The sequence below is a fragment of the Neocloeon triangulifer genome, unplaced genomic scaffold (genome assembly GCF_031216515.1).
Source record: "Neocloeon triangulifer isolate White Clay Creek 2 clone unplaced genomic scaffold, ASM3121651v1 ptg000020l, whole genome shotgun sequence".
NCBI lineage: Eukaryota > Metazoa > Arthropoda > Insecta > Ephemeroptera > Baetidae > Neocloeon > Neocloeon triangulifer.
Genome location: NW_026775561.1, coordinates 518,363 through 544,659, shown reverse-complemented (window position 1 = coordinate 544,659; position 26,297 = coordinate 518,363). Strand labels below are relative to the sequence as shown.

The 26,297-nt window shown below is 38.2% G+C and overlaps 2 protein-coding genes and 1 non-coding gene across 4 annotated transcripts in view; 1 reads left to right on the top strand and 2 right to left on the bottom strand.

Moving 5' to 3' along the window:
* Window positions 1-21,412, top strand: part of LOC132204112 (cytochrome P450 306a1) — a 28,577-nt gene extending 7,165 nt beyond the window's left edge. Inside the window, exons 1-6 of one of the 2 annotated variants that reach the window (XM_059632385.1) lie at window positions 8,039-8,389; window positions 17,354-17,699; window positions 17,978-18,327; window positions 18,608-18,726; window positions 18,784-18,961; window positions 19,323-21,412. In XM_059632385.1, coding sequence (XP_059488368.1) covers window positions 8,080-8,389; window positions 17,354-17,699; window positions 17,978-18,327; window positions 18,608-18,726; window positions 18,784-18,961; window positions 19,323-19,510 — 1,491 coding nt within the window. In that variant the 5' untranslated portion in view covers window positions 8,039-8,079 and the 3' untranslated portion in view covers window positions 19,511-21,412. Of the gene's footprint in view, window positions 1-8,038; window positions 8,390-17,353; window positions 17,700-17,977; window positions 18,328-18,607; window positions 18,727-18,783; window positions 18,962-19,322 lie in introns of those variants that run through there. The other variant, XM_059632386.1, reaches the window with a different exon arrangement.
* Window positions 7,823-7,895, bottom strand: Trnaf-gaa (transfer RNA phenylalanine (anticodon GAA)). Its single transcript has one exon. It is a non-coding gene; the product is annotated as a tRNA-Phe (tRNA).
* Window positions 21,413-21,740: 328 nt separating the features above from the next.
* On the bottom strand, window positions 21,741-26,005 carry LOC132203976 (cytochrome P450 18a1). Its single transcript, XM_059632157.1, has 8 exons — window positions 25,409-26,005; window positions 25,100-25,221; window positions 24,645-24,911; window positions 24,422-24,584; window positions 23,552-23,816; window positions 23,313-23,488; window positions 23,091-23,248; window positions 21,741-23,021 (listed from the first exon to the last, which is right to left on the bottom strand). The coding sequence occupies exons 1-8, from the start codon at window positions 25,776-25,778 to the stop codon at window positions 22,941-22,943; spliced, it is 1,602 nt and encodes a 533-aa protein (XP_059488140.1). The 5' UTR covers window positions 25,779-26,005; the 3' UTR covers window positions 21,741-22,940.
* Between the last annotated feature and the right edge of the window lie 292 nt (window positions 26,006-26,297).

The window sequence follows — 26,297 nt, the reverse complement described above, 5'->3', positions numbered from 1 at the left end:
TAACTGAGCACATTTTATGTCTGTGAAATTCTCTTCTAAATCCGAAGCGAAAAATGTAATAAAAGTGGAAATGTTAAAAAATGAGGTTTTTTGCTTGAAAAATTGCCTACATGTTTCTCTATTAATTCTTCTATTTCTTGTATAAACATAAAACCAACGCCAATCGATAGGAATTTTAATAGGCTTTAAAAAAATTACCAATCTTACTTACTTGAGAAAATGTTTGGCGCCAAAAATTCAATTATTTCATCAAAGATCAATTTTTTTTCAAGATTTTTTATTACTTTTTAAATCTTTCCTCTTCTGGAAATCATTTCAGAGAAAAATGTTTCAAACAAAATATGTCGAAAATTTAATTTAATACATTTTATGTATTTAAAATTTTGTTCCTAATCCAAATCGAAAAAAGGTTATTAAAGTGGAAATGTTAAAAAATGAGGTTTTCTGCTTAAACAATTGCCGAGATGTTTTTCTTATAATTTTTCTATTTCTCGTACAAACATGAGACCAACGCCAATCGATAGAAAATTTAATTAGCTTTAAAAAAATAATTAATTATACTTAATTGAGACACTTTTATGCGTCAAAATTTAAATTCTTTCAACAAATGTCATTTTTTTTTATGCTTTTTTATACTTTTAGAAGTCTAGCTTTTCTGGAAATCGTTTGACAGAGAAATGTTTGATACAAAACTTGTAGAAAATTTAATTTCCCACATTTAGTTCTGAATGTAAAGCGAAAAAAAAAACGTTTGAAAAATGAGGAATGCTGCTCAAAATCGTCTTAAAAGGATGAATCGCACCAAATTATTTACTTTTCTCACAATTCTCTGCAGCTGTGGATCCAGAAAAATCTTGTCTTACTAAATCGTCGCAGCTGCACAGGGACAAAGACCGCACCTGAGTTCGTCTTAATCCAGGATTAAAAAACGTGAAAAAGTAGCCGGACGGCCGAGTCAACGCACTGCTCGGCCTCTCATTGCATTTCACGCTGCACTCGCGGGGGGTGCGTTTTTGTGCGTGAGTTGGGTCGACGACCTGCCACAAGGAAAGAAATTTCCACCCTCGGCACGCAGCGAACAACGAAAACGCACCTGCGAGCGGAAAAGGATCGAGAGAGAGAGAGAAAAAAAGAATAGAATTGGTTTTTGTCCCCGAAAAAAGGAGGCACAAAAGGGTGAATGTAACGGGGGTTGCCTTTTTCATCTCGCGGTCGACGATTTTTTCATCGTCAAAAGAAGTAAAATAAGAGTTGGAATTTCATTTCTAATAAATTTTATACTTCGAGAGGAAAAAGGTCCGCTGCGTTTCTTTCTCGATCCGAGTTCGTTGACCTGCAAGAAGTGTTTCTTTCTTACTTCATTGCAGGGTGCAACACAGAAATAAATTCTTTCTTTCTCTCCGTCGACGCAGGGCGTTTCCGTTAAATTCTGTATCACGTTAATTTATGCATAGGTTTGTTGAATTGAAAGGTGGCGCCAGGTCGAAGCGCCGGCCCCGTTTAATGAAAGATAAGAAGGAAAAACGAGATTTGCAAGATCTGCTTTTATGTGAAGATCTAAAAATAAACGAAATTATTTATTATTTTGACTGGGCCAGGGAGATAAATTTGCATAACAATTAAACCTCTTGACATTGTTGCTGCCCCAAAAAGATAAGGATTTCTATTAAATATTTAGCATTTCTCAGTGAGATGAAAAATTTTTACCTCAACAAAGGGGCGTTACCCAAAATTTTAAGGCCTGAAAAATGACTCGAGATTTTTTATATTTTCCATAAATTTAGAACGGTTCAAGTTAGAACAAAAATATGAACTGTTCCTGGCGTAACTTTTACCCTGATCAACTTTGCTGTCGACACAAAAGTCGTAGGCTTAAGGGAAAGGTCACATTTCGCCAATTTTCTAACTAAAGTCAAATTTTAGCAATGATAGCATCCATGGATGTTTTGTCGGTATAGGAAAAAATGCATAGAAATTTAATGTCAGCCCTGCAATTTCCAGATTGTTTATTTACTCTTTTTTTTTTGAAATAATGAAGTTAAAATAAGGAAAAACGTGCTTTTTCAGGCTTAATTTAATATAATAATTAAGAATGAATTATAATGTTATGCTTTTCTTTGATTGATTTTTCAAATTTATTTCGTCAACATTGAATTTTTCAATTAGAAATGAAGCAACAAAAAATATTATGCTTTGCATGGTATTTGTGGCGCGCGAGGTCGACGAACCCAAAATAAACACACAATATTTCGAGTGCAGCTTGACAACTTTCTCTTTGATTTATATATTTCTTCTTCTTCTTCAATTTTGCTCCAATAATTTGTCCAGAAAAAACCCAGACCCGGAGACTTTTTGAAACTTTTCTTTCGTTCGCAGCTGCGAGGCAAAAAAAAAATGCACCTGCAAATCGCCGGCTTTTCGGAAATCGCGCGCACGTGCAGCACTTTGTTGACCCACCAAAGAATAAACAGACGCACACGTGTTTCTTCATCAAATCCGTGCAGGCAGCTGCGGAAAATCCGATTTTCTTCGTCTTAAAGTAAAGTATAGAGTTTTGAAAGAGTTTGAGAGGAATAAGAATACTTTTCACCTTCTCTCTGATTTTATATTTGTAGTTTTTCTCATTTAATTATTATTTTTATTTTAACTGCGTTTAATGAATTTTAAATAAAATAATGACTAAAATTATTTCATAGTTTTGCGATTAAAAAAAGGAATTTAAAATTGATTCAATTTATTAAACGCTTCAAATTTGCGATTTAATTTTGTTTCCATTTGAAGTTCCATTGAAATTCAGTTATTAAATTGAACAATTTCTATATTTTTTGTGTCAAGTTTATGTATAATTATTTTTGAGGCTGCACTCTGGCTGCGAGATAAATTCGTCTCTGAATTCCGGAGCACCGATTTAGATAGGCTGGGAATTCTGGAAACAAAAACAATTAACCTGAGAGATCAGTGCACCCTGGCCAGGCCTTGACGGGGAAATTTTACGAAAGTTCTAGGGCCGGTCGCTCACCTGCCGCCGCCGCCGTCGTCGTCGTCGCCGCGTCAGACAAAGTGCACTTTATTCGACACTGATCGAATTATCGCATCCTGCTGCACTCTTCTTCTTATTTTTCTTAAGAAATACTTTCTCTCTAAAACGCCGGGCAAGGGGTGCATGAACTTTCCTATACAAGTGGAAATTTCCAGCTCTCGTAATCACGCGTGACAATCGAATTTTTTACTCATTCTTTCTCAAGCACGTCTCTAAATCAGGAAGATTGGAAACCGAGAAAATTCGCCGGAATTCTGAAGCAATCAATTTGTTTCGAGTGTCCAATCAAAGTTTTCCTCCCGCAGGTAGAAAAGTGATGTGTTTTAATTTTTAATTTTACTAATTCTTGTACAAATATGAAACTAATACCAATCGATAGAAAATTTGATTAGCTTTAAAAGCATCATTAATTTCAGTTAATTGAGACCATTTTTGGCGCCAAAATTTCAATTTTCTGAACATAGATAAATTTTTTGTTATTATTAATGATTTCTTTTATGGCTCTTGTGGAAAAATCTTTAGAGAAAAATAATTCAAACAAAACTTGTAGATAGTTTAATTTTGCACATCTTATATTCACAACTTTTTCTTCTAAATCCAAAACGAGAAAAGTTATAAAAGCGAAAATGTTGAAAAATGAGGAATTTGGCTTAAAAAATTTGCCTATAGATGTTAATTTTTCTATTTCTTGCACAAACGTGATAGTAACACGAATCGATAGTATATTTAATTAGGCTTGAAAATCTCTATGCAATTAATTGAATTCAGACCATTTTTGGCGCCAAAATTTTGAATAGTTAGAGTAAAGGTAAAATTTTGTTACGCATTTTTTATAACTTTCTTGAATCTAGCTCTTGTGGAAATCATTTGAGGGAAAAATGTTTCAAACAAAACTTGTAGAAAATTCAATTTTGCACACTTTTTTAATTTAACTTTTTCTTTTAAAACCAAAACGGAAAGCGTTATAAATGCGGAAAGGTTGAAAAATGAGGTTTTCCAGCAAAAAAGTTCGCTTTAAAATTGAATCATCAAAAGATTTAGAAAAAACGGTTCAAATTTTATACGCGGAATTAAAAATTTTTAATGAATTATTTCTTAATGGTTTGGTTCCTTTTATATTTATTATTTCATAGAACAATCCAGAGCAAAAGTGCCAAGTAAATTTCTAATGCGTGAGGATGATTTGAATTTGTGAATGAGATGCGCAGATGAGGCGAAATGAGACACGCACGCGGGAAGTGTCTCGTGTCGCGTTTCGCGAACGAGTCGAATTTTCTCATTTGCGTGCACGTGCAAAAAAAATATGCACTCGGCGGCCGACGACCTCTGCCGATCCAATTTTTTGCGAAAAGCGCCGAGCCGGCGAAATCAACCTGAAACTTCCTGTGAAGAAAAATAAGAAGCCGCGCGGGAAAATAATAAGAGAGCGAAAAACAAAGTCAAGGTTTCGCCGATTCGTCAAATATAATTTTACTATACGTTTGTTTTGCTCAAAGTCCAACGAAATGTTTCTTCCTGCCTCACAATAAAGAAGAGCTTCATAAGAAAACCTAATTTCAGTTCTTAAAAAGTTTTTAAATTAAAATGTTAAAAAATTGACTCAAATTTGAATTTAATAATCTGGATAAACTTTTTCAACTTATTTTTTCAATAACAAAATCTCATTCAATAATAATGGATCATCTGCTAATTGTCAGTTCAAAGGTAAATGCCAAATTATTTTAATAAACAAAAATCACCTTTTGAAAACAACACAATAATCTTTTCTTGGAAAAATTCACAATTTTTAGCTGTAACTTCCTCTCATTATAACGTTTTTTGTTTCAAAATTTGCATCTCATTTGAAACAAATCACAAATTTTAAGAAAAGATTTTAAAATACTTCATAAATATGAAAGAAAATTAAAAATAAAATGAAAAGAGCGCCTAATTTTTAAAATTTAAAAAATAAACTAAAATACTATTAAATTTTTCACAAAGATGCAAATTAAAACTTATAAATTGAAATTAAAATATAATTTAAGGACATTTGAAATAAGTTGTTTCAGCTCTGAAGAATTTTGGGGCAATAAAAACAAAAATCAAAATGAAATTCAACAATTTTCATATTCGAGTAAAACAATATTGGTCAAATCGATGGTTTTGAATGCGTTCGTTGTTGCGTGGCGCCGGGACAAGTTGGAAGTTCGTTGCCCCACAAAATGCTTGGGTAACATTACTCGGGTCATGGAACTCGTCGCCTTGCATGCTTTCCTCGCCAGAGATCCAGAAAGAAATTTACCCGAATTGAAATTTTCGAACGAGTTTAAATTTATTTTAAAACCCGGAAAATATTCAAATTTATAACATTTGAACGGAAGAAATAAAATAAATTTGTCACCCTGGCGCTGCTCAAGCGCAGTTATGCTATTCGTGGCTCGTCTAGCGGCGCTGCGGTCGGTCGTCGACCTCTCGGCCATCCACTTTCACTCGCCGCGCCGCCTGCCTGACACACTGCCCGCCCAACGCACTAAAACCTTAGCAATTCCTCCGAAAAACCTGGAATTTTTTTCCGCAAAATTTCCACTCTTAATTATTGAAAAGCATATTTATTGTTTGATCGATTTTTGTATAGGTCGGAGGGAGTATTTGACGCACCGTTACGTCGTGCAAAGCTGACTTTACAGTTGCTGCGATAGGAGATTTTGCAATTCTCTTCTTTATTGTTGAAAAAAGCGCGGCAATTTGAATAAGGTTGTTGAGCTCCGTGCGCTGCACAGCAAATCTAGGTGACACGACGAGATTCTGGAACGCGCGCCGAGAGATCATTCTTCATCCTAGGCCGCCTTTCTTTCACTCTGAATGAATCCGCACGTCATTTACCTTCGATAAGTTAATTTCCTCTGGTCCGTTTGAAAATTAGCCTGTAAATGTAAAATGGTCAAATTTTGGGTTAAAATGACAAATAGCTACTGAAAATTCTCCTTAAAACCAATTTGAAATCTATTACAATTTCCATTAATGTATAAAAACGAAATTTTTATAGCTTTACTTTTATTTTAAACACAGAGAGAGGAATTTCAGTTTGGTATAGAATGAGTTTCTGCCAAACTTGTAAAAAGTTTGTTATCTTTAAATTGAAAAAAATTGGCTCATTAAATTAGAATTTGCAAAAACATGTTCAGAATTTTTCAACTTTTAAATATAATGATAAGCAAAATTTCCTTATATAAAAAAGGAACATATGTAAATTTTGGGTTTTTTGCATTTACTTATTGATTATAAGCAATTTTTTCTAATGATTATGAACTTCCCATTTTTAGCAGAGACCTAAAAGATTTAAGTTACTTCAAATTAATTTTAATGATAATTATTCTCTTCATTACCATTCCCTTGTATAGATCTCAATTTCAAAAGATATCAATAGTAAAAATAATTAAATTGGCCGAACTGAAATTTTCAAAATTAGAACATTCTTGTGTGAAATTACATTTTTTTTTTTTTTTTTACAAAATTCAATAAAATCAATATGATTTTCATGTTGAAATGCTAAATTTGAGCTAAAGAAAATTGTTATTACTAGGAAGAATGAAATTGATATTATATTTTAACAAAATTTATGATGTTTTAAGGTTTTTGTTGATAATTTTCATATAAAACAACAAGCAGAAGATATGGAAATGTCATCAATCGGATAAATTATCTATTATAAATATTTGTTATTGTTTTGCGTTGCGCATTACGTAAATTGACAAAAAGTGCGCAGCGCAAGAGCCTTGACTGCGTTTTCCTCGCCGCCTAGAAAATAAGAAAACAAAGCAAAATAATAGCGGCGCCGAGAGATATAAACAGAAAAATGTACAAATTAATTACAGCAGCAGCCATGAACCTTTGTTCTCGATCTCTTATTATTAAGACGTTGCAAAATTATACAATTCTCCAAGAGTTTTTTTTTGTTTTAGTAATTCTTAATTTAGATTAAAATATACTTTTTGCGAATCTCGGCGCGACGAGTTTCTGCAAATGCCTTCGAGATGGCGACAGCATTAGAATTTCCAACTCGCCTCACAATGCGCGGTGCGGTCGCTCTCAATAGAAATCTTATTTTAATTATTTCCTGCAAATTTTGTAAATTTTTGTTTCATTGAAAATCATTGAAAATTATTCTGATTTCTAGAATCCATTTCCAGTAAAATAAAAGAAGTTTAATGAACAAATATACCAGTTTCGTGACAATTATAAAAGTTTTTCATGTTTAATTATCTGTTAAAATTGTTAATTGACGTTTTTAAAAAGATTTCAATGGGTTGAGCACTAAATTTGTTCTATGTTATTTGCAAAATGAAACAGTTTATTTATGTACTTCTTTAATAAAAAAAAATTATAATCAAACAATTAAAATGAACATGTAATTTAAAAAGTTCATCGATTATTTGTTCAATTGCTTCATTAAATCGCTGAAAACAATTTATTTGAAGAAAAAAGGAATTATTGGACAGAACGGCATCGTTATTAGCAAGAATTTTGCTAAAAAGACCCTGTAAGCCTTGGTTGACCAAATTTGGCCTCAAAAAATTTTTTTTTTAATTTCTATTGGTATTTAAAAACAAATTTAATTTTAACAGAAATATATAAAATATTATTCAACACAAAAATATTGAAAATGAAATAATTATTATGCATAAATTTCTTGTAATTAATTAAATATCATATAATTTTTATATTTTACACTTCAATAACAAAATAAAATACACGATTAGAAAGGAAATTTTACCGACACATGAAATTTAGATGTAAAAAGCTTGCCCAGACCCGGGATTGAACCGGGGACCTTTAGATCTTCAGTCTAACGCTCTCCCAACTGAGCTATCTAGGCACATGTCAGACGAGGAGGCCGCCTTGCTATATAAAGCGGGTGACGTGGAGGCCAAAATGCAACGGACTGAATAAATTTGCTTCTCGAACGAAATATTTATTTATGAGGCGATCCGAGGAGGAAAATTTGAGGTGGCGCTGCAGGTTTGCGGCGAGGAGAAAACACGCCCCATTCGGCGGTCGACATGTGGCTGTTGGTGGTGTTGGTGCTGGCGTTGTTGGCCTGGTGGGTCTTGAAGGGGGTCGCGAGGGGGGGCCCGCCGGGGCCGTGGGGGCTGCCGCTGCTGGGCCACCTGCCCTTGCTCGACCCCGAGCGCCCCCACGAGAGCCTGGCGCGACTGTCGCGCCGCCACGGGCCCGTGTTCGCCCTCAACCTGGGCAGGGTGCGCACCGTCGTCCTGGCCGACGCCGCCCTCATCCGACGCGCCCTCAACGCGGACGCGTGCGCCGGCAGGGCCCCCCTCTACCTCACGCACGGCATCATGCACGGCTACGGTATTAGCAAAATTTTAATTACTAAAAACTTTTTAAAATCTTCTTCTTTAATTCGCTTTTTTCCCTCAAATGCTGTCGCTAGGAATACATTTTTTTTTCAGGTCACACACGTCTGTCCTTTGGCTCGACTTTGAATTTTATATATTTCTTGTTCGTCTCTTTCAATAAATTTACATCGCAAGCGTCACGATGCAAATCCCTGATTGACATTCAAATCAAATCAAAAAGGACTGAATCGATATTAGAAAGAAACTGATTGGAATTTAATACAATTTTAATAACTTTGCTGTTAAAATTTTGAAATATTTAAATAAAAGAAATACTAAAAGTTGTCAAAGAACAGATTCTTGACCTGAAATCAAATGAAAATTTTCTTTAATTTGATAAATTTTTGCGTGGAAAAAACTTAGAAAAGTCTCAAACTTTCCTGGAAACCCAATTTTCAGCTTAAAAATTGAATATCTCGGCTTCTATTTGAGATTCAGAAATGCGGCTATAACCAAAATTCTTCTCCACCTGCTCTTCAATCTTGCGAGGTCAAATGATTCACAGGTCAAAGGTCAAGGTCACTTTCTTGAGGTCACAGGCACAAAAAAATCTAGCAAAAATAATTATGCCACCTTCGATTGGGCTGAAAATTTTTTCTAAAATCGTCCTTACGTGTAGGAAGGCCATATATTAAATATTCAGAATTCCTTTTTTTATTATAAAAAATTTGTAAAGGTACAAAAACGTGAAATTTTCACATTTCGCCAATGATTGAACACGTATTTTGATAAACAACTCATTATGACTTTGGTAAATTTACAATTTTTTTTTTTTAAATTAATTTAAAGATTTTAAAAAATCAGACAAAATAGAGCACTTTGATTTAGATTATATTAATATTTCATTCATTTGAGAATGAAATTTACTGTTTTTAATCAAAAATTTGAAAAATTTGAAAGTTCAGTAAATAAATCTCATCACCCTTTAAAATAACTAGCAGAAATTTATTGTCTGTTTGAACCAACTTCATAATTTTAATTTCTTGGAAAAGCAGCAAATTTAAATTAAATGAAAGACAAATTTTACATAATTCTTTAACATAAATTTCTCTTTGAGCAAAAGAGTTGTGCAATAAAATTACGTCACTGAATTATCTTTATTAGACTGTTGCAATTTTTTTTTTCATTATTCTCCGTCGGAGTTTCTTCACGCAAATGGAAAAAGTTATACAAAGTTGAATCCGCCTTGTTGAATTTTCTTCTGTGTCGAGAGGGACGGCAAAAAGTGGCGGGCCTTTGTCGGATTAATAATCGCGCGCGTTGCACTTGGAAGGTCTTTTTATAAATGCACGTTGCATCATCCGCGCAGACACATTTGACGTTTTATTAATTATCCGCGCGCCGTATTCAGCCGTAAATAATGGCCGCGCTGTCACGCCGAGCGCAAATTCTCTTTCGTATAATAATTTTATTCATTCCGTCGCCGATTTGAATAAAAATTACTTCAACGAGCGAAGCGAATTTAAAATTGCGAATTGTTTCAATTGAAGACTTTCCTTTTTTATTTGTAAAAAAAAAGGTTAACGAATGGCCCTGGCTGGGTTTGTTTTGATTTCCGTTTTTGGAAAAGGCCACGCCCGAGCCGATTGGGCGCGCGAAAATCCTTGAGGGGTGATTGGCCTGAGACCGCGCAGGGCCTTGAGATATTTATCCGGCGCCACACTTGAAAACCTGCAGCAGCCCAGAGATGCACAAACAAACACACGCCATTCTCAACCGCAAACATTAATTAATTAATTAATTAAAAGAAAATAGGACGAAATTCCGAGAGGCAAATGCATCGACTTTTTAAATTGAAGAAAAATTTGCTAACAAATATGTTAAAATTATTTTAATTTAAACTGCCTGAATAATTTGAATCTACATCAAATTTTTATATTTTACCCAAATTTGACTAAATTAGTGCATTTTTATGTAATTTTTTAAAAGATTATTAAATTTAAATATTAAAATTACTAAAAAAAATCGTACTCAAGGGGATTTTGTTTTGAAGTTAACTTATTTAAGCTTGAAATTAGGACAAAGTAAACTTCAATCCACTTTCATTATAAATGGGGTGGATTTTTGTTGTTGAAAACAATTCAAATTGATTTATATATTTTCAATCCTTTTCTCGAGACATAATTGCATTGCGAGCGGCGACGATCCTAGACCAACAACCTCGAAGGAGAGCAAGGACGTGCGCGTTTGCAGAGAAAAAGCTTTAGGTGGATACAAATGATATAAGCAAGAGAGACGGATGTGCATCTGCTGCGGTGCATGACAAAGGAAAGAAGGTCGTGATGGAACTAACCTCGCCTCCGTGCAGACCGATTGAGAAAGGGCGCCGTACTTACTTAACACTTAGCACTCCTGCACCTTGCCCAATGCGTCTGGCCTTGCAAAAAATTTTAAAAAAAAACGCACTCAATTCATAAAACCAAATTCAATCAAAAAATCAGCAAAATTACCGGACTTAATTTGACTATAAAAAAAATTTGATAAAATAATTAATTATTTATATAGAATTCGGAATTCATTTCCATTTGAAAAGAGTTTGATTCAAAACAAGAAATTTTTTATTGAAATTTTTGAAGATAATTGAATAAAATTATAAATTAAAAGCTTGATGAGACGCGATCATCAACCCATCAAGTGCTCACTGAAAACAAGTTCTCTCTGGAAAAATCTGTGTGAAATGAAAAGCGTCGCGCGTGTGTCTGTCGCCTTGCCCTATTTACAGAACTAATTTATACCTTTTTTTCACTTAAGTAAATTTCCCACGTCTCGATGCACTTATCATAAAGGGCAGAGAAAAATTACGCCTTTGCAAAGGGCGTTTGAAGATCGCACGTCAAAATTCGCCGACCATTTATTTGATTGATCTCTCGGCGAAATTTTTTCCCTTCGTTGTTAATCTCGAAATAATTGCCTCCGACAAGGATGCTTTATTTAATTAAACGAATTACGAATGTTAATTTTTTGCTGGCCCGAGTTGTTGCCCTCGCGTTTTGACCCGCAATTGGGCGGGCGAGGGCATTGACTGGCGGCCTTGAGACGCCGCTGGACCGTGGCCTTGCGCCAACGGTCACTCCTCGCGATCCGCCAAAAACCCACCATTCAAATCTCTCCCAACGTTTTCGTTAATTGGGTCACCTTCCATTTCAATTTGAACGATATTTTCCGTCACAAACCCAAATTAATTGATTAAAAACTGCTTGATTAATTAATTTTGATGGCAATTTGTCTCTATTTTGGTTTTTTTATGTCAATTCCAAGGGGATTTTATGAGAAATTTTAATTAATTTTGAAAATTAATATAATTTATTTGCAATTTCTGTTATTTATGCCAAATAAAGTGAATTAAAAATTCATTACATCAAGTGATCAAGTTGCCAAAAACGATTTCAACCGATTTTGATAATTCTAGGATTTAACATTGAGCGAAAATTTGAAGCAAATCACATTTTCACACATTCCTGCTTTCCTAATTCTTTTTTTATTAGATTTTGAAGAAAATGGTTCAAACATGGAATGTGCAAAATTAATTTTGCTACAACTTTTGTTTGCAACATTTTCTTGTAAAATAATTACCTTGAGCAGAAAATCCATTTTAGCAAACCTTAGAACGAATTTTTTATTATTATTGTGAAATATTGATATCTTATTTTGTACCAAAACAAGGTCTGAAAGATTTCTCATTATTAGTGGAACACATTTTTTTCTTTCTTTCCGCAAAACCATGAAGAAAATGTGTCCAAGTCAATTAGAACCAAATCTTATGGCCTTTTTAGAAATAATTCTGAAATTGAATCAATACCAAAATTTAGTTTCAAGATGACATTTTTAAAATGTGTTCCTTTCCTATAGAAAGAGAACATTTAAAATTTAAATTTCACAATAATTATGCCATAAAAGTTGTTATTTATCTAATTTTTTCTGCTGCTTGCCCTTCAGGTCGTAGCATTGAACAAAAATTTAAAGAAAACTACATTTTCAATCATTCCTTCTCCTTTATTGCTGTTGCTATTGGATTTGGAAGAAAATAGTAAATTCATAAAATGTGCAGAAAATGATTTCCCACAACTCTTGTTTGAAAAATTTTCTTGTAAAACAATTATCCTGGCCGGAAAATCCATGTTAGTAAAACTTTTGAACAAATGTTTCATATTATTCCGAATTATGAATATATTTTGGTCACAAAACAGGGTCTGAACAATTTCTTACTATTTCTATCTTTAGACAATACTTTTGTCTTACCAGAACCACAAAACTACGTGTCAGAGTCAATAAGAACCAAAGTTATGGCTTTTTAAAGTTATTTTACAAGTAAAAAGTTTGTAAAAATTAAAATCAAGATTCTGACATTATGACTTTTACCGATTAAAATTTCAGCTCTGATGAAAATTTATCTTGTAATTATTTAAAATTCAATTGAAATGCTTTTGTTTTCAAACCATAAGATTCACAATCTTGCAAATCGTCTCCTTTTCTCCTTTTTTTTTCATAACAATAAGAAATTTTATAGCCAATACGTGATTGTGAAAAGGGCAAGTTGTGCGCGAATGCATAATTGAGAGTTCCTTGTAAAACTTTTGACGCGTCATTATTTGCAGCGCGAAATTTCGCAACTTTTCGCAAGTTTTTTTTCTCACGCTTGCTTTTGCGTTCCCTTTTGTCTGCCGATTGGAAGAATGATGATGATTTGCAAACGTGTTTCGAGCATGCAAATTCCAAGGCCGCACACGGGAGCGAGATGGAAAATAAAAGTGCGCGGGAGGAGGGGTCTTGGCCTTCCATAGTGTCGTTGCACCGCGGCACCCCGCGAGGCCGCCCGAAAATCGCACAATTCGTTCGCCCAGACGAGGTCCAAAATAAATCTCGTCCGTCTTTGCCGAGAAAAACGAGAGTCTGCGGTAGACAAAAATAATAATTTATAGAGCGTCGTCGCAAACAACCAGTTTTTGCGTTTGAAACAAAACGTCCCCATTGTTATCGCGCGCCAAATTTATTTCTTGTCCTCCCGGCAAGTATTTATTTCGGCGCTTATTGGGGGCAGTGGAACCTCAGACGATCGCTTCGATGCCAACAAGAAAACAGAAACTTTCGCTTTTCAAAGCGTTTTTTTTTAGTTGGAATTTTGCAGAGAATTTTAAAACTAATTGTTTAAAAAATTAAATTCAAAATTTAATAAGAAAATACTCAGATGAGCTTTTAAAATGATCAAATGGTGATTTTAGAAATTAATTAAATCACTTATTAGGAGGAAAACGAATTATTCCACCTTACTCCAGTCAAATTAGATAAAAATGGTGGCAGCACTGGAAAAATTAATTAAAAGATGAATTTTATACTGGCCTAGATGCCCTTATTGATTCTGGCCCAGCCTCTATTGGAATTTATCCAATAATTGGAATAAAATTTGTCCTAAACTTTTACTAAAATAGATTTTCCGGCTGGGTAAATGGTTTTACAAAAAAATGTTTCAAACAAAAGTTGTGGGAAATTTAATTTTGCGCATTTTATGTCTTTGCAACTTTCTTCTAAATCCAAAAGGAAACGCTCTAGAAAAGCAGGAATGTTGGAAAATGTGGTTCACTTCAAATTTTTTTCTTAAAGGCAAGCAGCAGAAATAATATTTTGGGACTGTTTTGCCATTTGATTGTGATAATGAAATTGTAAATGTTCATATTTTTTTTTAAAAAAAAGAACACATTTTAGTTTGAAGATTACAAAAAAAAATCACGTTTATTTGTCCTTTGGTCGGACAAAGGGTCGTTGGTTCGATGCCGTCTCTGGCTGACTGAGAGGTGCAAAAATTTTGCAACAAGAAGGTGTGCCTTGTTGACTGGCGCTGCACCTGCGATGCCATAAGAAATTAACCCAAGGACAATCCTGCGATTAATTGACATATTCACTCGCGCGCAGCCTCACCTTGAATGGATCATTGAAATTGCACAACCCTGCAAATATAGTCGCCGCTTCCTTGTGCTCTCGCCACTTGAAACGAACACATTCATTTGGTCGACACACATTTTACTTCTATACTTTCGTTTGATTCAAATATTTTAAAAACTATTTAACTTCGGCTACAACTTCAGCAAACGAATCAATTTTTGTTTAAAAAAAGTTGTTTTAAACATAATCAAATCTTTATAAAATTGAGAAAATCTTTTAATAACAAGTTTTTATTGTGGAATAATTGTTTTCAAAGTGCGTCGAGTAAAAGATGAATTTTTTTCTTTACTTTTAAATGCGATTCAGGAATGAATGGCGAATTTCTAAAAAGTCAAATTAACATTTTCCGGTTAACAAAGGATTTGTAATTTAATTTATTGAATTGAAATTAATTTGATTCGCACTGACTTGACGAATATTAGGAAAGAAGGAATTGCGCGTCGCTTTTCAGGGCCGCGCGCGTCCTTTTTCGGCCAAGGTTGATGACCGACCGATTTCATTGTTGCATTTTATTTGTTTGGTTCTCGGGCGGCGGACGAAGCAAAGTGCGTAAATTGGTGGTAAAATCGTGGCGAGCGCCGCCGGCCGACTAGTAAATTGAATGGGACCTGACCTTCCGTAAACGTGAAAACGCGTCACGGACCGTGAAGCATCAATCAAGCGCAATTATACGCCTCGGCGCGGCCAACCACCTGAGCGATTCGCCCTGAATACCAAATCCACAAAATGGCCAGGAAGCAAAATTATGATGTAAGGTGGGAGAATTCATTCCAGTCTGAAATTTTCACCTAATTTGAGACGCGTTTTCTGAGACTTCCTTCGATTTCCCCCGTCCCAGGTGAAATAGTACCTTTGAAAGGTGGCGTATTTTTGAATTTTTTTTTTGTAGTAATTTTTCTATTCCTTGTAGAAACATGAAACCGACGGCAATCGATAGGAAATTTAATAAGCTCTCAAAAACTTATTTTAAGTTTGCTAATAATATTTTGCGCCGATAATTCAAATTGTTTAAACAAAGTTCAATTTTTTTACCATTTTTATTGTTTTTTTTTTAACTCTAACTATTCTGGAAATCATTTTAGAAAAAAATGTCTTGTACAAAACTTGTAGAATATTTAATTTTGCACACTTTTTGTTTTTAAAATTTTCTTCTGGATGTAAAGCGAAAAAAGTTATATAAGCGGAAAGGTTCAAAAATGATGTTCTAGCCGCATGGGAGAAAATCGAACATTTCTTACTTTTGACGCTTTGAATTAAGAAGAAAATGTTAATTACAACAAGAGTGCAAAATTAAATTTTCCACAAGTTTTGTATGAAACATTTCTCTCTCTCTCAGATGATTTCCAGAAGAGCTAGATTTAAGAAAGTAATAAGAAAATGACAAAAAAAATGACCTTTATTCTAAAAATTGAAATTTTTGGCGCCAAAAATTGTCCAATTCGAGATAAGTTGGTAAAATTAATCCAAAAATTACAAAATACACCACTTTTCAAACGTACTTTTTTTTTACCTTGACGGCGAAAAATCTCATAAAATGTGTAAAAATTTCAGACTGGCATTGATTGAAACTTTTCTCAGGTTGTTTAAAATATAATTACAATTCATTTCGCACGCGATTCATTCATTCGTTCGATTTCCGCCGTTCGAGGAAGTGGCGAATCCGAGAATCGTCCGTGTTGGAATCACGCGTCGAGTTTGAATAATTTATTGTTGGCGGCGGCGGCGGGCAGACCAAACTTGATAGATCAAGGCCAGCGGGTTTTGAATTGGTCCAACGGGTTGCATACCCGCGCAGGCACTCACTCGGTCGGCCGCCAAATAATTTCCCTTTCTTTCTTTCTTTTGCTGCCGGTTGGCGCGGAATTTTCACGAAGGTTGTTGATCTGCGCCTCCGATTCTGCACTCAGGGACACAAAAACACGCAGCGGCGTTTGCGGATTAATTCCTCGCTTGGCCCGCGGCCTGGCGCCGCCTCGACTTGCATAATTAAGACGATTGAACTAAATCGGGGCAGAAAAATCCTCCCCGAAAAGCAGAAATTTGGGTCAAATTTGGCTCGCTCATGTGAAATTTCTCTAAGAATTGTTTAACTGAATTTGATTTGGTGAAAATGAATACAGATTGTCAAGTATTTTTCCACCCCGGGCTGCTTGAAAATTTAGGAGTTTGAGAAAAGTTTAAATTTTTCTTGCATTTTTCCCATTTTGGAGAAAATGAAGCTAATAAAGCTTTTTGCTTTGATTGTGCTCTGCTAAAAAAAATCGGCATGAAAGTTTGTATTTTAGTTCTTATAATACACAATTATCGAAATAAAATCATATTTCGTCGAATTCCAATATGGCTGCCGGAGTTAAAAAAGGGTTTACAAAAATTGCTGTCAAATTAATACGGGTGAAGATTTTTTAATTTTCTCGGTGGGAGATTTGAGCTGATGACCCAAGGCATCTTTTCTCAGTGGGTACCAAGTTTCCAGGACAAAGGTCACTGACCCTGGCAAAGGTCAAAAGATAAAGTTTTGTGCCCCTTGAAAATAGGCAACCTGACCAAAAATCGGAGATAGCCAAAAGATGCGCCCTGTCATTTTGAACATATTATTGAATTTAAATTCAAATAGTATTTGAATGACTGAAAATAATCTGATCTGAAAAGAAAAAAATTGGAATATTTTCATCATATTCATTTCAGGCACTTTGAGATTATTCTTGAATTCCGTTTAAAATTGAGGAATGCGTATAAATTTTGGTTGCTAGAATTAAAAAGTAAAATGCATAAAAAACTTCTTTCACATTTTTCTTTCTTACATGATTCTGCGACGCGCGATCATTCTAGAAGGTTTATGAACCGCGCGGGTTAATCTTTATCTTCACCCGCGCGCGCGCCAATAAAAGAGCTGCATAATGAGGCGCGCTTAATGCAACTGGTCGCGTCCGTCATGTCCTTGAACTGAAGTGCGTGACTTCATTTTTTTTCGTGTGCTCAGGTCTGATCTGCGCGGAGGGCGTGCGGTGGAAGGAGCACCGCCGCTTCACCACGGCCGCGCTCAAGAGCATGGGCATGGTCAAATTCGGCGGCAACCGCGACGCCCTGGCCGCCAGGGTCTTCCAGGGCGCGCAACGTCTCGTCGACGAAATCGGGCGGGCGCCGCCGGCGCCGATGGACGCGGCGCCGCTGCTCAACCACTGCCTCGGCTCGCTCGTCTACGCGCTCGTCTTCGGCAAACAGTTTGAGCGCGACGACCCCACCTGGCTGTGGCTGCAGCACCTGCAGGAGGAGGGCACCAGGATGATCGGCGTCGCGGGCCCCCTCAACTTCCTCCCCTGGCTCAGGTCATTATCATCGAGAAAACTGAAATAAATCAAAGGATGAATTAATTTAATTTTATATTAAATCATTTAATCCGTGTACAGAATTTTTGAGAATTTTTATCTTCACTTTACAAAAAAAGGTTAATTTTTAATCAAAACATTTCACAATTATAGAATTTAAAAAAAAAATCAATCAAAATTTTACCAATTGAACGGTCAGATCAAACCTGGGCTTTGAGCTCTGAAACTGTTTGACGTCAACTATCAACTCGCCCTGATTTAACCTTTTGACCCTGAAGGTTTGTGCCCAAGTTGAGGAGGACGATCACGTTCCTGTTGGAGGGCAAAAACAAGTCGCACGAGTTGTACCGCAAGTTGCTGCAGCAGCACGTGGACTCGGGTCTGCAAGACGGTGACTCGCACCTGGCAGGGCGCTACCTGAAGGAGGTGGCCCTGAGGGTGCGGGCGGGCGACCTGGGCACCTTCACCGAGCCGCAGATGCTGCACTCGCTGGCCGACGTTTTCGGCGCCGGCTTCGACACCACCAACGCCACCCTCAAGTGGTTCCTCCTCTTCATGGCCCTGCACCCTGACGTGCAGCAAAGGGTCAAGTCCGAGTTGGATGCGGCCGTGTTCTCCAGACCTGAAGGTGCGCCAAAAAAATCGCAAAAACTGGATTTTGGTCCAATTTATTTTGTCCCGGTCTTTAAAATCAGCATACCCTGACCCTACTTCTCCTAAATCCCATCCCATCTCCTACAGGATGGGAAAATCAGTAATAACAGTGTACCCTGTCCCTGTTTCCCCTCAAATCCTGACTCATTTCCACCAGCATACCCTGTTTCACTTCCCCTCCTCAGCTCAAAATCATTATTGAACCTGGAATGGATTTGCTCCCAATCGATTTGAAATGCGGTTTATTTTGAAAGGCGAGCGCAACCTGAGAATGAGCGACCTGCCGTGCTGCCCTTACACCGAGGCCGCCATCGCCGAGACGCAGCGGCTGCGGTCGGTGGTGCCCACTGGAATTCCGCACGGCGCCACTCAGGTGCGCTTCTAACCGCGTCCCACTTTTGTGTAACGATTTATCGATTTCGAATCGCAGGACGTGGAGATCGGCGGCTTCCGAATCGCGGCCGGCACCATGATCATGCCCCTGCAGTGGGCCGTGCACACCGACCCCAAGCTCTGGGGCAGCGACGTGGACTCCTTCAACCCTGACAGGTTCCTCACCCCAGAGGGGAGGGTCTCCAAACCTGACTACTTCATGCCCTTCCAATCAGGTGAGATTTTTCAAATAACCCAAATGCCGCTGGTTTTGTGAAAACGAAAAATTTTCAATCCAGGGGTTCACCGTTTTCCCGCCAAAGGAATTTGAACCTTTAAGAAGGTCAATCCTGAATTCAAAACCACCAGAGTTTAAAAACAGCCTAATTATCAAAGGCTTTGCAGAGGTTCAAATGATTTTGGCGGGAAAACGCAATACCTGGTTTGAATCCTTCAGAGTGCGAATTTTCCAATCGCGATTTCCACTTTGGTCATGAAATTTGACCTTCTATACGATTCAGGAATAAAAAAATTCACCTTTTGTCCCACTTTAAGTATCAAAACTTTCAAAGCAATTGTTTTTTTCTGTTTATCCAGGGAAGCGAGTGTGCCTGGGCGAAGAGCTGGCGCGCATGATGGTGTTCGCGTTCGCCGCGAGCGTCGTCTTCAACTTCAGGGTGTCGTTCGGCGGCGGTCAGGACGCGGCCGCGGTGCTGCAGGGCGATTGCGGCATCACGCTCAATCCCAAGGCGCACAACTTGCTTTTCGAGCCACACCTCCTTTGATTTATACACAAATCGAAAATTCATGCAGGTGTCAAAACAGGCGCCGCTCTCAAAAAAACACAAAACAAACTTGTCGAAAAGCGGTTCCAGGCGGTTTCATTTGTGCGTTCAAAACTGCAATTCAAATCGATTCGTGAATTTTACTTTGTACAATCTCGAACTTGAGGATTTTATTTTGGGCAATTGCGCGTCGGTCTGGCGATTTGGTCTAAGTGAAGAAACGGCGGCGCAGAAAGAGTCGCTCAATAATCAGTGGCCTTCACATTTTATTCGAGCCCAGGCGACAATCTCGTCGCTCGTTTGCCTCTCTCGTCGCGCATTTTTTTTCATTATAATTTTTCTGCGTGCATTTGCTTCGTCACTCCAAATCAAACTCAAATCTTTCGCAATTGCAATACAATGAAAAGAAATATTAATAAAATTTTAGACCATTTGAGATTAATTTCCTACAACTGCATAGATCAAAAAATGACACATAGATAGGTTGGTAATTTTTCCAATGAGGTTACAAAATGTGCAAATTTTTTTCCGAGAAATTAAAAAATCGAGTTTTTTATTTTTCTGTTCAAGATAAAAACTTCCAAATAACTATTTTTGGCTTATTTTCCTACGCCCGACAACTTTTCATTTGTGAACAAACGTGTACGAACACGTTCAAGGTCACTTTCAGCTAAATTTTGACTGAAAGTAAAATTTTTGAAATGAATTCTCGATTAATTTGAGGTATGGGAAAAATGTAGCCCGTCTTATTTATAATCGATTTGGTAAATATGAAAAGTGAAATATTTTCATTTTATTTTATAAGAAAATTAGAACAAAATATTAATCTTTGATGCCAACATTCAAATCAGCATTATTTTCATTTATTCAATGTTGTTAATTTGTGAGTGTGTGTATTTTTTTAGTAATTTTTTTTTAATTTTTAGTGCAGAGTTGTGTCGTGCTTGCGTTGTTAAGTGTATTCCAGTTGCCCTTTTAAATTTTCAAAATAAATTTTAACTTGGATTCAGAAACTGAGCGAGAAAACGAATTAAAATGTCCAAATTTCCAAACTTTTAATTGAAAATTTTAATTATTTTTAAAACAGATTAAAATTTCCAATTTAAAGTTGAAATTTGGACATTTTATTTCGTTTTCCAAGCATTGGTTTTCTCGCTCAGTTTCTGAATCCACGGCAAAATTTCATTTACTCAAGTTTAATTTAAATAAAACCCCCACTTTTGGTTTTAAACATGTAGATTCCAAATAAAATGGGCGATATTTTTTCCTATACTTACAAAAAAAAAATCAAAGGAAATGATCATTTCGAAAATTGGACTTTCAGTCCAAACAGAGCTGAAAGTGACCTTGAACGTGTTCCTACACGTTTGATCACCATAGAATAGTTTGCCGAGCGTTGCAAAATTATAAGTCTTATGAAGTTGTTTTCAAATTTGTAACTTAAATAGAAAAATTTAAATAAAAGAAGACTCGATATATAGGGTTTCAGAAAAAAAATTACAAAAATCCTTTGAAATTCTTGTAACTTAATCAGTATAAAATTATTTTTCTTTATATGCAGATTGCATATGAATTGATAAATTTCATGTTTTTCTTGCAACCAAAACTAAATTAATTGTTAAAATTTTCTTTCGAGGCGAATCCAAGTGTTGAGAAGGCGCTCAAGTGCATGTATTTTTTCTCTCTCCCGAGCCTTGTGTGTTGTTTGCTGTATGGTTGCGTGTGTCATATTAAATGTCATCTGTGAGTACCTGCACGTCAGGTTGAAAGGGACTTTCACTGGAAAAGCGTCGCCGCCGAGTGTGTGACAACACCACTCGATTAATCCTGCACGCTGCGGTATTTACGATTTGTATATATATTTGCAAACCTTAGCAAGTGGAAAATTAAATAAATATAATATTGTTCAAAGCGTTGATTTTTAATTCTAATCCCAAATAAATATTTAGTTAAGCTTTCTCTGGAAAATTTCAGTCGAGTATGAGCCGAGAGATGGAATTCAAGGGTGCGGCGTCTCATTTTATTTTTATTTCATTTTTTTTTTTTACACGATTCAGCCTTGATCGAGAGTTGAACCTGGGCCTCTTCTCGCGCGTCGTGTCGCAATAATGAGAATAATAAACAAGCAGCGCGCCGAGTGGGACGACCTGCTTGCGCCATTGCTCATTAATATTGTTGCGAGTTACATAAAAGAGAGGTTTTTCAAATGCAGTAAAAATGTCATTTTCAATTCGTCTTCGGCTCTTTCGCCGGCTCTTTTATTTTTCATATATACTTAGGCACTTAGGATTTATTACAAAACACTTTTGCGGTTTCTTACACTATTTACATATAATAAATGACACACAAAATTTGAAAAAATAAAAATGGCGGTTCTCCAAATCCAATGGCATTTTATCGTCGGAGAAAAGAGGATTTTTCACGCGGAATGTTGTAAAAAGAGAAAAAAAAATAATCGTACAATAAATTAAAAATACACACAGGTATGTGGGAAAAAAATTTGTACTAAAAAATGTCCACCAAGCCCGGGCGCGAGCGAATTGGAAAACTGGCTGATTGTGTGCGTTCGACATGGACTAGCAAGTGTGTGTGTGCGTGGAGGGGGGGGGGGGGAGTGAAAAACCAAGCGACTTTTCCTTGCCAATAAATTGCCACCTTTTCGGATTCGAATATTGTTTTGAGATTCGCGCATGCGGTCTTGGCGGTAACTGACGCGGAACATTTACATAAATTACTAAATTATTACACAAGTTTTCATTTACAATTGTATATATATATATATATATAAATCACATGCAAAAAAAAGTATGTCACCATGAGATGATAGGTGGGATCGCTGAAAAATGACGCAATTTTTTTTTTTTTAAAGGACGAACACCGATTTGAATTCATTTGGAAAAAAAAACTGTATGAACGCGTTTGTGACTAGTCAAAAGTTAGCTTGCGCGTTTCTTCGCCCGAGAAATTGTGAAATAATGGAAAATGGGTTCGTCTCGCTTTTTGGTCGAATTAATTAATTATTCAATAAAAGTACTTTTGGCGACAACTAAACTTACGATAGGATTTCGTGGAGTGCGTGTTATTTACATGAAAATGTTTGAACACTGACAGGAAGTAAAATAATATAATTACACAGCCAACACACTTGACGAATAAAACACAATAACGTGGAATGTTGGCCTTGCAAAATATATATGTGAGAGAAATCCGATGGGGCTGCTGAATATGGCACTTTTTTCTTTCTTTTTTTTTTAAATCGTACATGGAACTTGTTGAGCAACAATTAATGCATAATAAATATTTACACACGCGCGCGCGCGCGGAGGTATAAAAAGAAGGGCGATGGATGTACAAAAATATATAAAATACGATGAGTTGAGGAACTTTCAGCGCTAATAAGGAATGTTGCTTCGAGAATCGTGAGTCTCACTTACTGGCTCCCAGCACTGCGAAGTTTGCCGCTCGGACTCGGCACTAGGTCAAACTCGGCCGCCCTCCGGAGCAAACAGACCTGAGAACAAATCGGAAGGAAAACAAATTAGAAAAAAAATTCGATTTTTTTTTTAAATTTCCAACTCACTTTGTAGCTGTCGGGCGTGACGGTGATGCCGGTGTTGCCCTTGAGGCTGGGCAGGGTCTCGCCGTCGGGTAACCTGAGGTCAAAGGTGTGCACTAGAGAGGCGAAGAAGAGGAAGAGCTCCATGCGGGCCAGCACGTCGCCCAGGCACATGCGCCGACCTGAAGCAAAAATTACCAAAAATTGAGAAATTAAATTTTATTTTCAAAAAATTCCGGAACTGACCGACTCCGAAGGGCATGAAGAACTCAGGCTTGGTGACCTTGCCCTCGGCGTTGAGGAAGCGCGTGGGCCGGAACTGCTCGGGCTTGTCCCACAGGGTGGGGTCCATGTGGACGGCGTGCAGCAGCGGGATGACCTGCGTGTCCTTGGGGATGAAGTAGCCGTCGAGGAAGACGTCCCTGCGAAGGTCACGCAAAGGTTAAATCCATTTTTAATTAATTTTTTTTCTCGAAAAAACTCACTTGGTGGCGGCGTGGGTGGTGCCGAGGGGCACGATCGAGGAGCGGCGCAGCACCTCGAGGATGACGCACTCGGTGTAGGGGAGGTAGGGGAGGTCGTCCAGGTTGGGCAGCCGCTTGCGCCCCACCACCTGGTCCAGCTCCTCCTGCATGCTCTTGACCACCTCAGGGTGGTGCAGCATGAAGACCACGGCCCACTGCAGCGTCGTCTTGATCGTCTCCATGCCGGCCGAGTAAAGGTCGCCGATGATCTGCTGCATTTGCCGATCTGCAAAAAAAAATTTAAAAATTATTTTAATTTTCAATGAAAAAATTGATCATCATTTTGAATTTATTTCATGCACGGGCAGAGCGCAAAGTTTGTTTGAACAAAATTACATATTTTTTTGCCATTTTTATTTGTTTTTATACCTCTTGCTATTCAGGAAATCATTTTAGGGAAAAATGTTTCATACAAAACTTGTTGAATATTTAATTTTGCACACTTTTTGTATATAAAATTTTCTTCTGAATTTAAAGCGATGAAAGTTATATGAGCGGAAAGGTTGAAAAATGATGTTCTCTTCTCACGGGAGAAAATCGCATATTTTTAAACCTTCTCGCTTTGATAACTTTTGCCGCTTTGAATTTAGATGAAAATGTTAAATGCATAAAGTGTGCAAAATTAAATTTTCTACAAGTCTTGTATTCAACATTTCTCTCTCAAACGATTTCCAGAAGAGCTACAGCCAAAAAAACCAATAACAAATGACAAAAAATTGACCTATGTTCAGACAATCGAAATTTTTGGCGCCAAAAATTAAATAATATAAGCAAACTTCTGGTTATTGAAATAAAAAATTTGTTAAAAATTGGAATTTCTGAATCGCTTACCGTGGTTTTTGCCTTCGAAGAGCTTCCCGTCGCGGCCCTCGGCCTTGGCCTTTTGGATCTCCATGAGGTACGTGTCGACCAGGTCGCGCATGTTCTCAGGGTCGAAGGACTCGCGGTGTCCGTCCACCGTTTCCTGGAAGAACTCGCCCATCTCGTCGCGGTTCTAATTTGAAAAAAAAAAATTAAAAATTTGCCCGAATTTTTTCCCTTTTCAATTGCGTACCTGGACAAGTTTCTGGCAGGCCTTGTTCATGCCGGGCAGCAGACGCAGGATGGGCACGAAGTTGATGGCGGCGGCCGAACTGAAGAGCTTGAAGCCCTCCTCGATGAGGTGCGTGTAGCGTTTGAAGCGCGAGTCCTCCTGCTTGAAGCGCACGCTCATGATCACCGAGCAGATGACGTTTGAGATGGACATGGAGAGAGGCTCGTTCAGGTCGGTCGGCGCCGAATCCGTCTTGGCCAGGGTGCGCAGAAAACTCTCCACCTCGGCCTGCACAAATTCGAATAAAATTTATTTACATTCGTCATGAATAATTTTAAGATTTTAAAGCTGAAGATTTTGCAATTCTTTTATCGCCCAACGGAATAAATTTCGATTTTTCTATGGATTTATCGTAAGCTAGGAACAATTTGTAACTAAATTTGATTGAGAAAAAGGAATGATTTTGATTCACTCACCATGATGCGGGTCTGCATTTGCTCTTTGCCGGAGCCGAAGAGTTTCATGCCGAAGTGGCGGAGGCGCTCGTGCAGGAAGCGGCGCTGGTCCTTCCACATTTTGCCGTCGGTGTTGACGATTCCTGCGCGGGCAAAAGAAAGAAAAACGTCAGCGTCAGCCTACGGGGTATGCAACTGTTTGGACGGAGATGCTCGCCGGCGCAGCATCCGGAGATTCGAACGCGCGCGCGGAAGTGAACGTAAAAGGCCGATTTTAAATCGAAACCAGGAAAATTGTGTTAATTTTTGTGAGCAAAAATCGGGACTGACCGTAGCCGCCGACGAGGTCGCTGAAGCCCGAGTGGGGCCGCCCGGTGAACTCGTCGCGCTTGAAGGCCTCGCGGATGGTGCGGTGGTCGCTGAGGACGACGACGAGCTGGTTGCCGAGGCGCGCCGAGAAGATGGAGCCGAAGCGCTCGACCAGTTGGTGGAAGTGGAGGTGCGGCGCGCCCTTGAGGAAGGGCAGGTAGCCGAGCACGGGGACGCCCCACGGGCCGGGCGGCAGCCGGCGCAGCTCGCACAGGAACTGGGCGGCGCGCGCCACCGCGAGCGCGGCCGCGAACACCAGCAGGGTGCACCACGCGTCCTCGGGCCGCAGCCAGCCGCGCGCCCACTCGAACACCAACCCGCTCACCAGCATCGCTCGACGCACACAACCGACCGACGGACGGACGGACGGACACTGTTCGACAATCTCCAGCAAGCTCGGCTCGGCTCTAGTGGGGGCTCCGCCGCGCCTAGTGGGAGAAACAAACTGGGACACGAAGAATTATAATCTCTCGTTCGTTCGTCACCGCGCGCGCCGCCGAGGAGCTGCTCTGACTGATGCGTGCGTGTTGCGCGGGATGCAAAGGTGCATTAAAGCTCCCCACCTTGCGGCCGTCGGTTTTATAGCGCCGCGTCAGCTGGCCCGCCGGCCGCGCTCGGCCCCGGCACCGCACACACGCCAGGGTGGGTGGAAAGGTGGGGGAGGAGGAGCCGCCGCCGCCGCCGCCGCGCATCGCCAGACTCCTCTGCCGCCGCAGCCGCATCCGCAGGGGTGGGGGCACCGCCCGTGCTGGTGGGGGACACCCTGCCCCCCAAATCAGGGTCGCTAATTTTCCGCCCGAAATTTTGATCAATTAATAAAGTTGCGATTCAGGGCAAAATTTTATTGTAA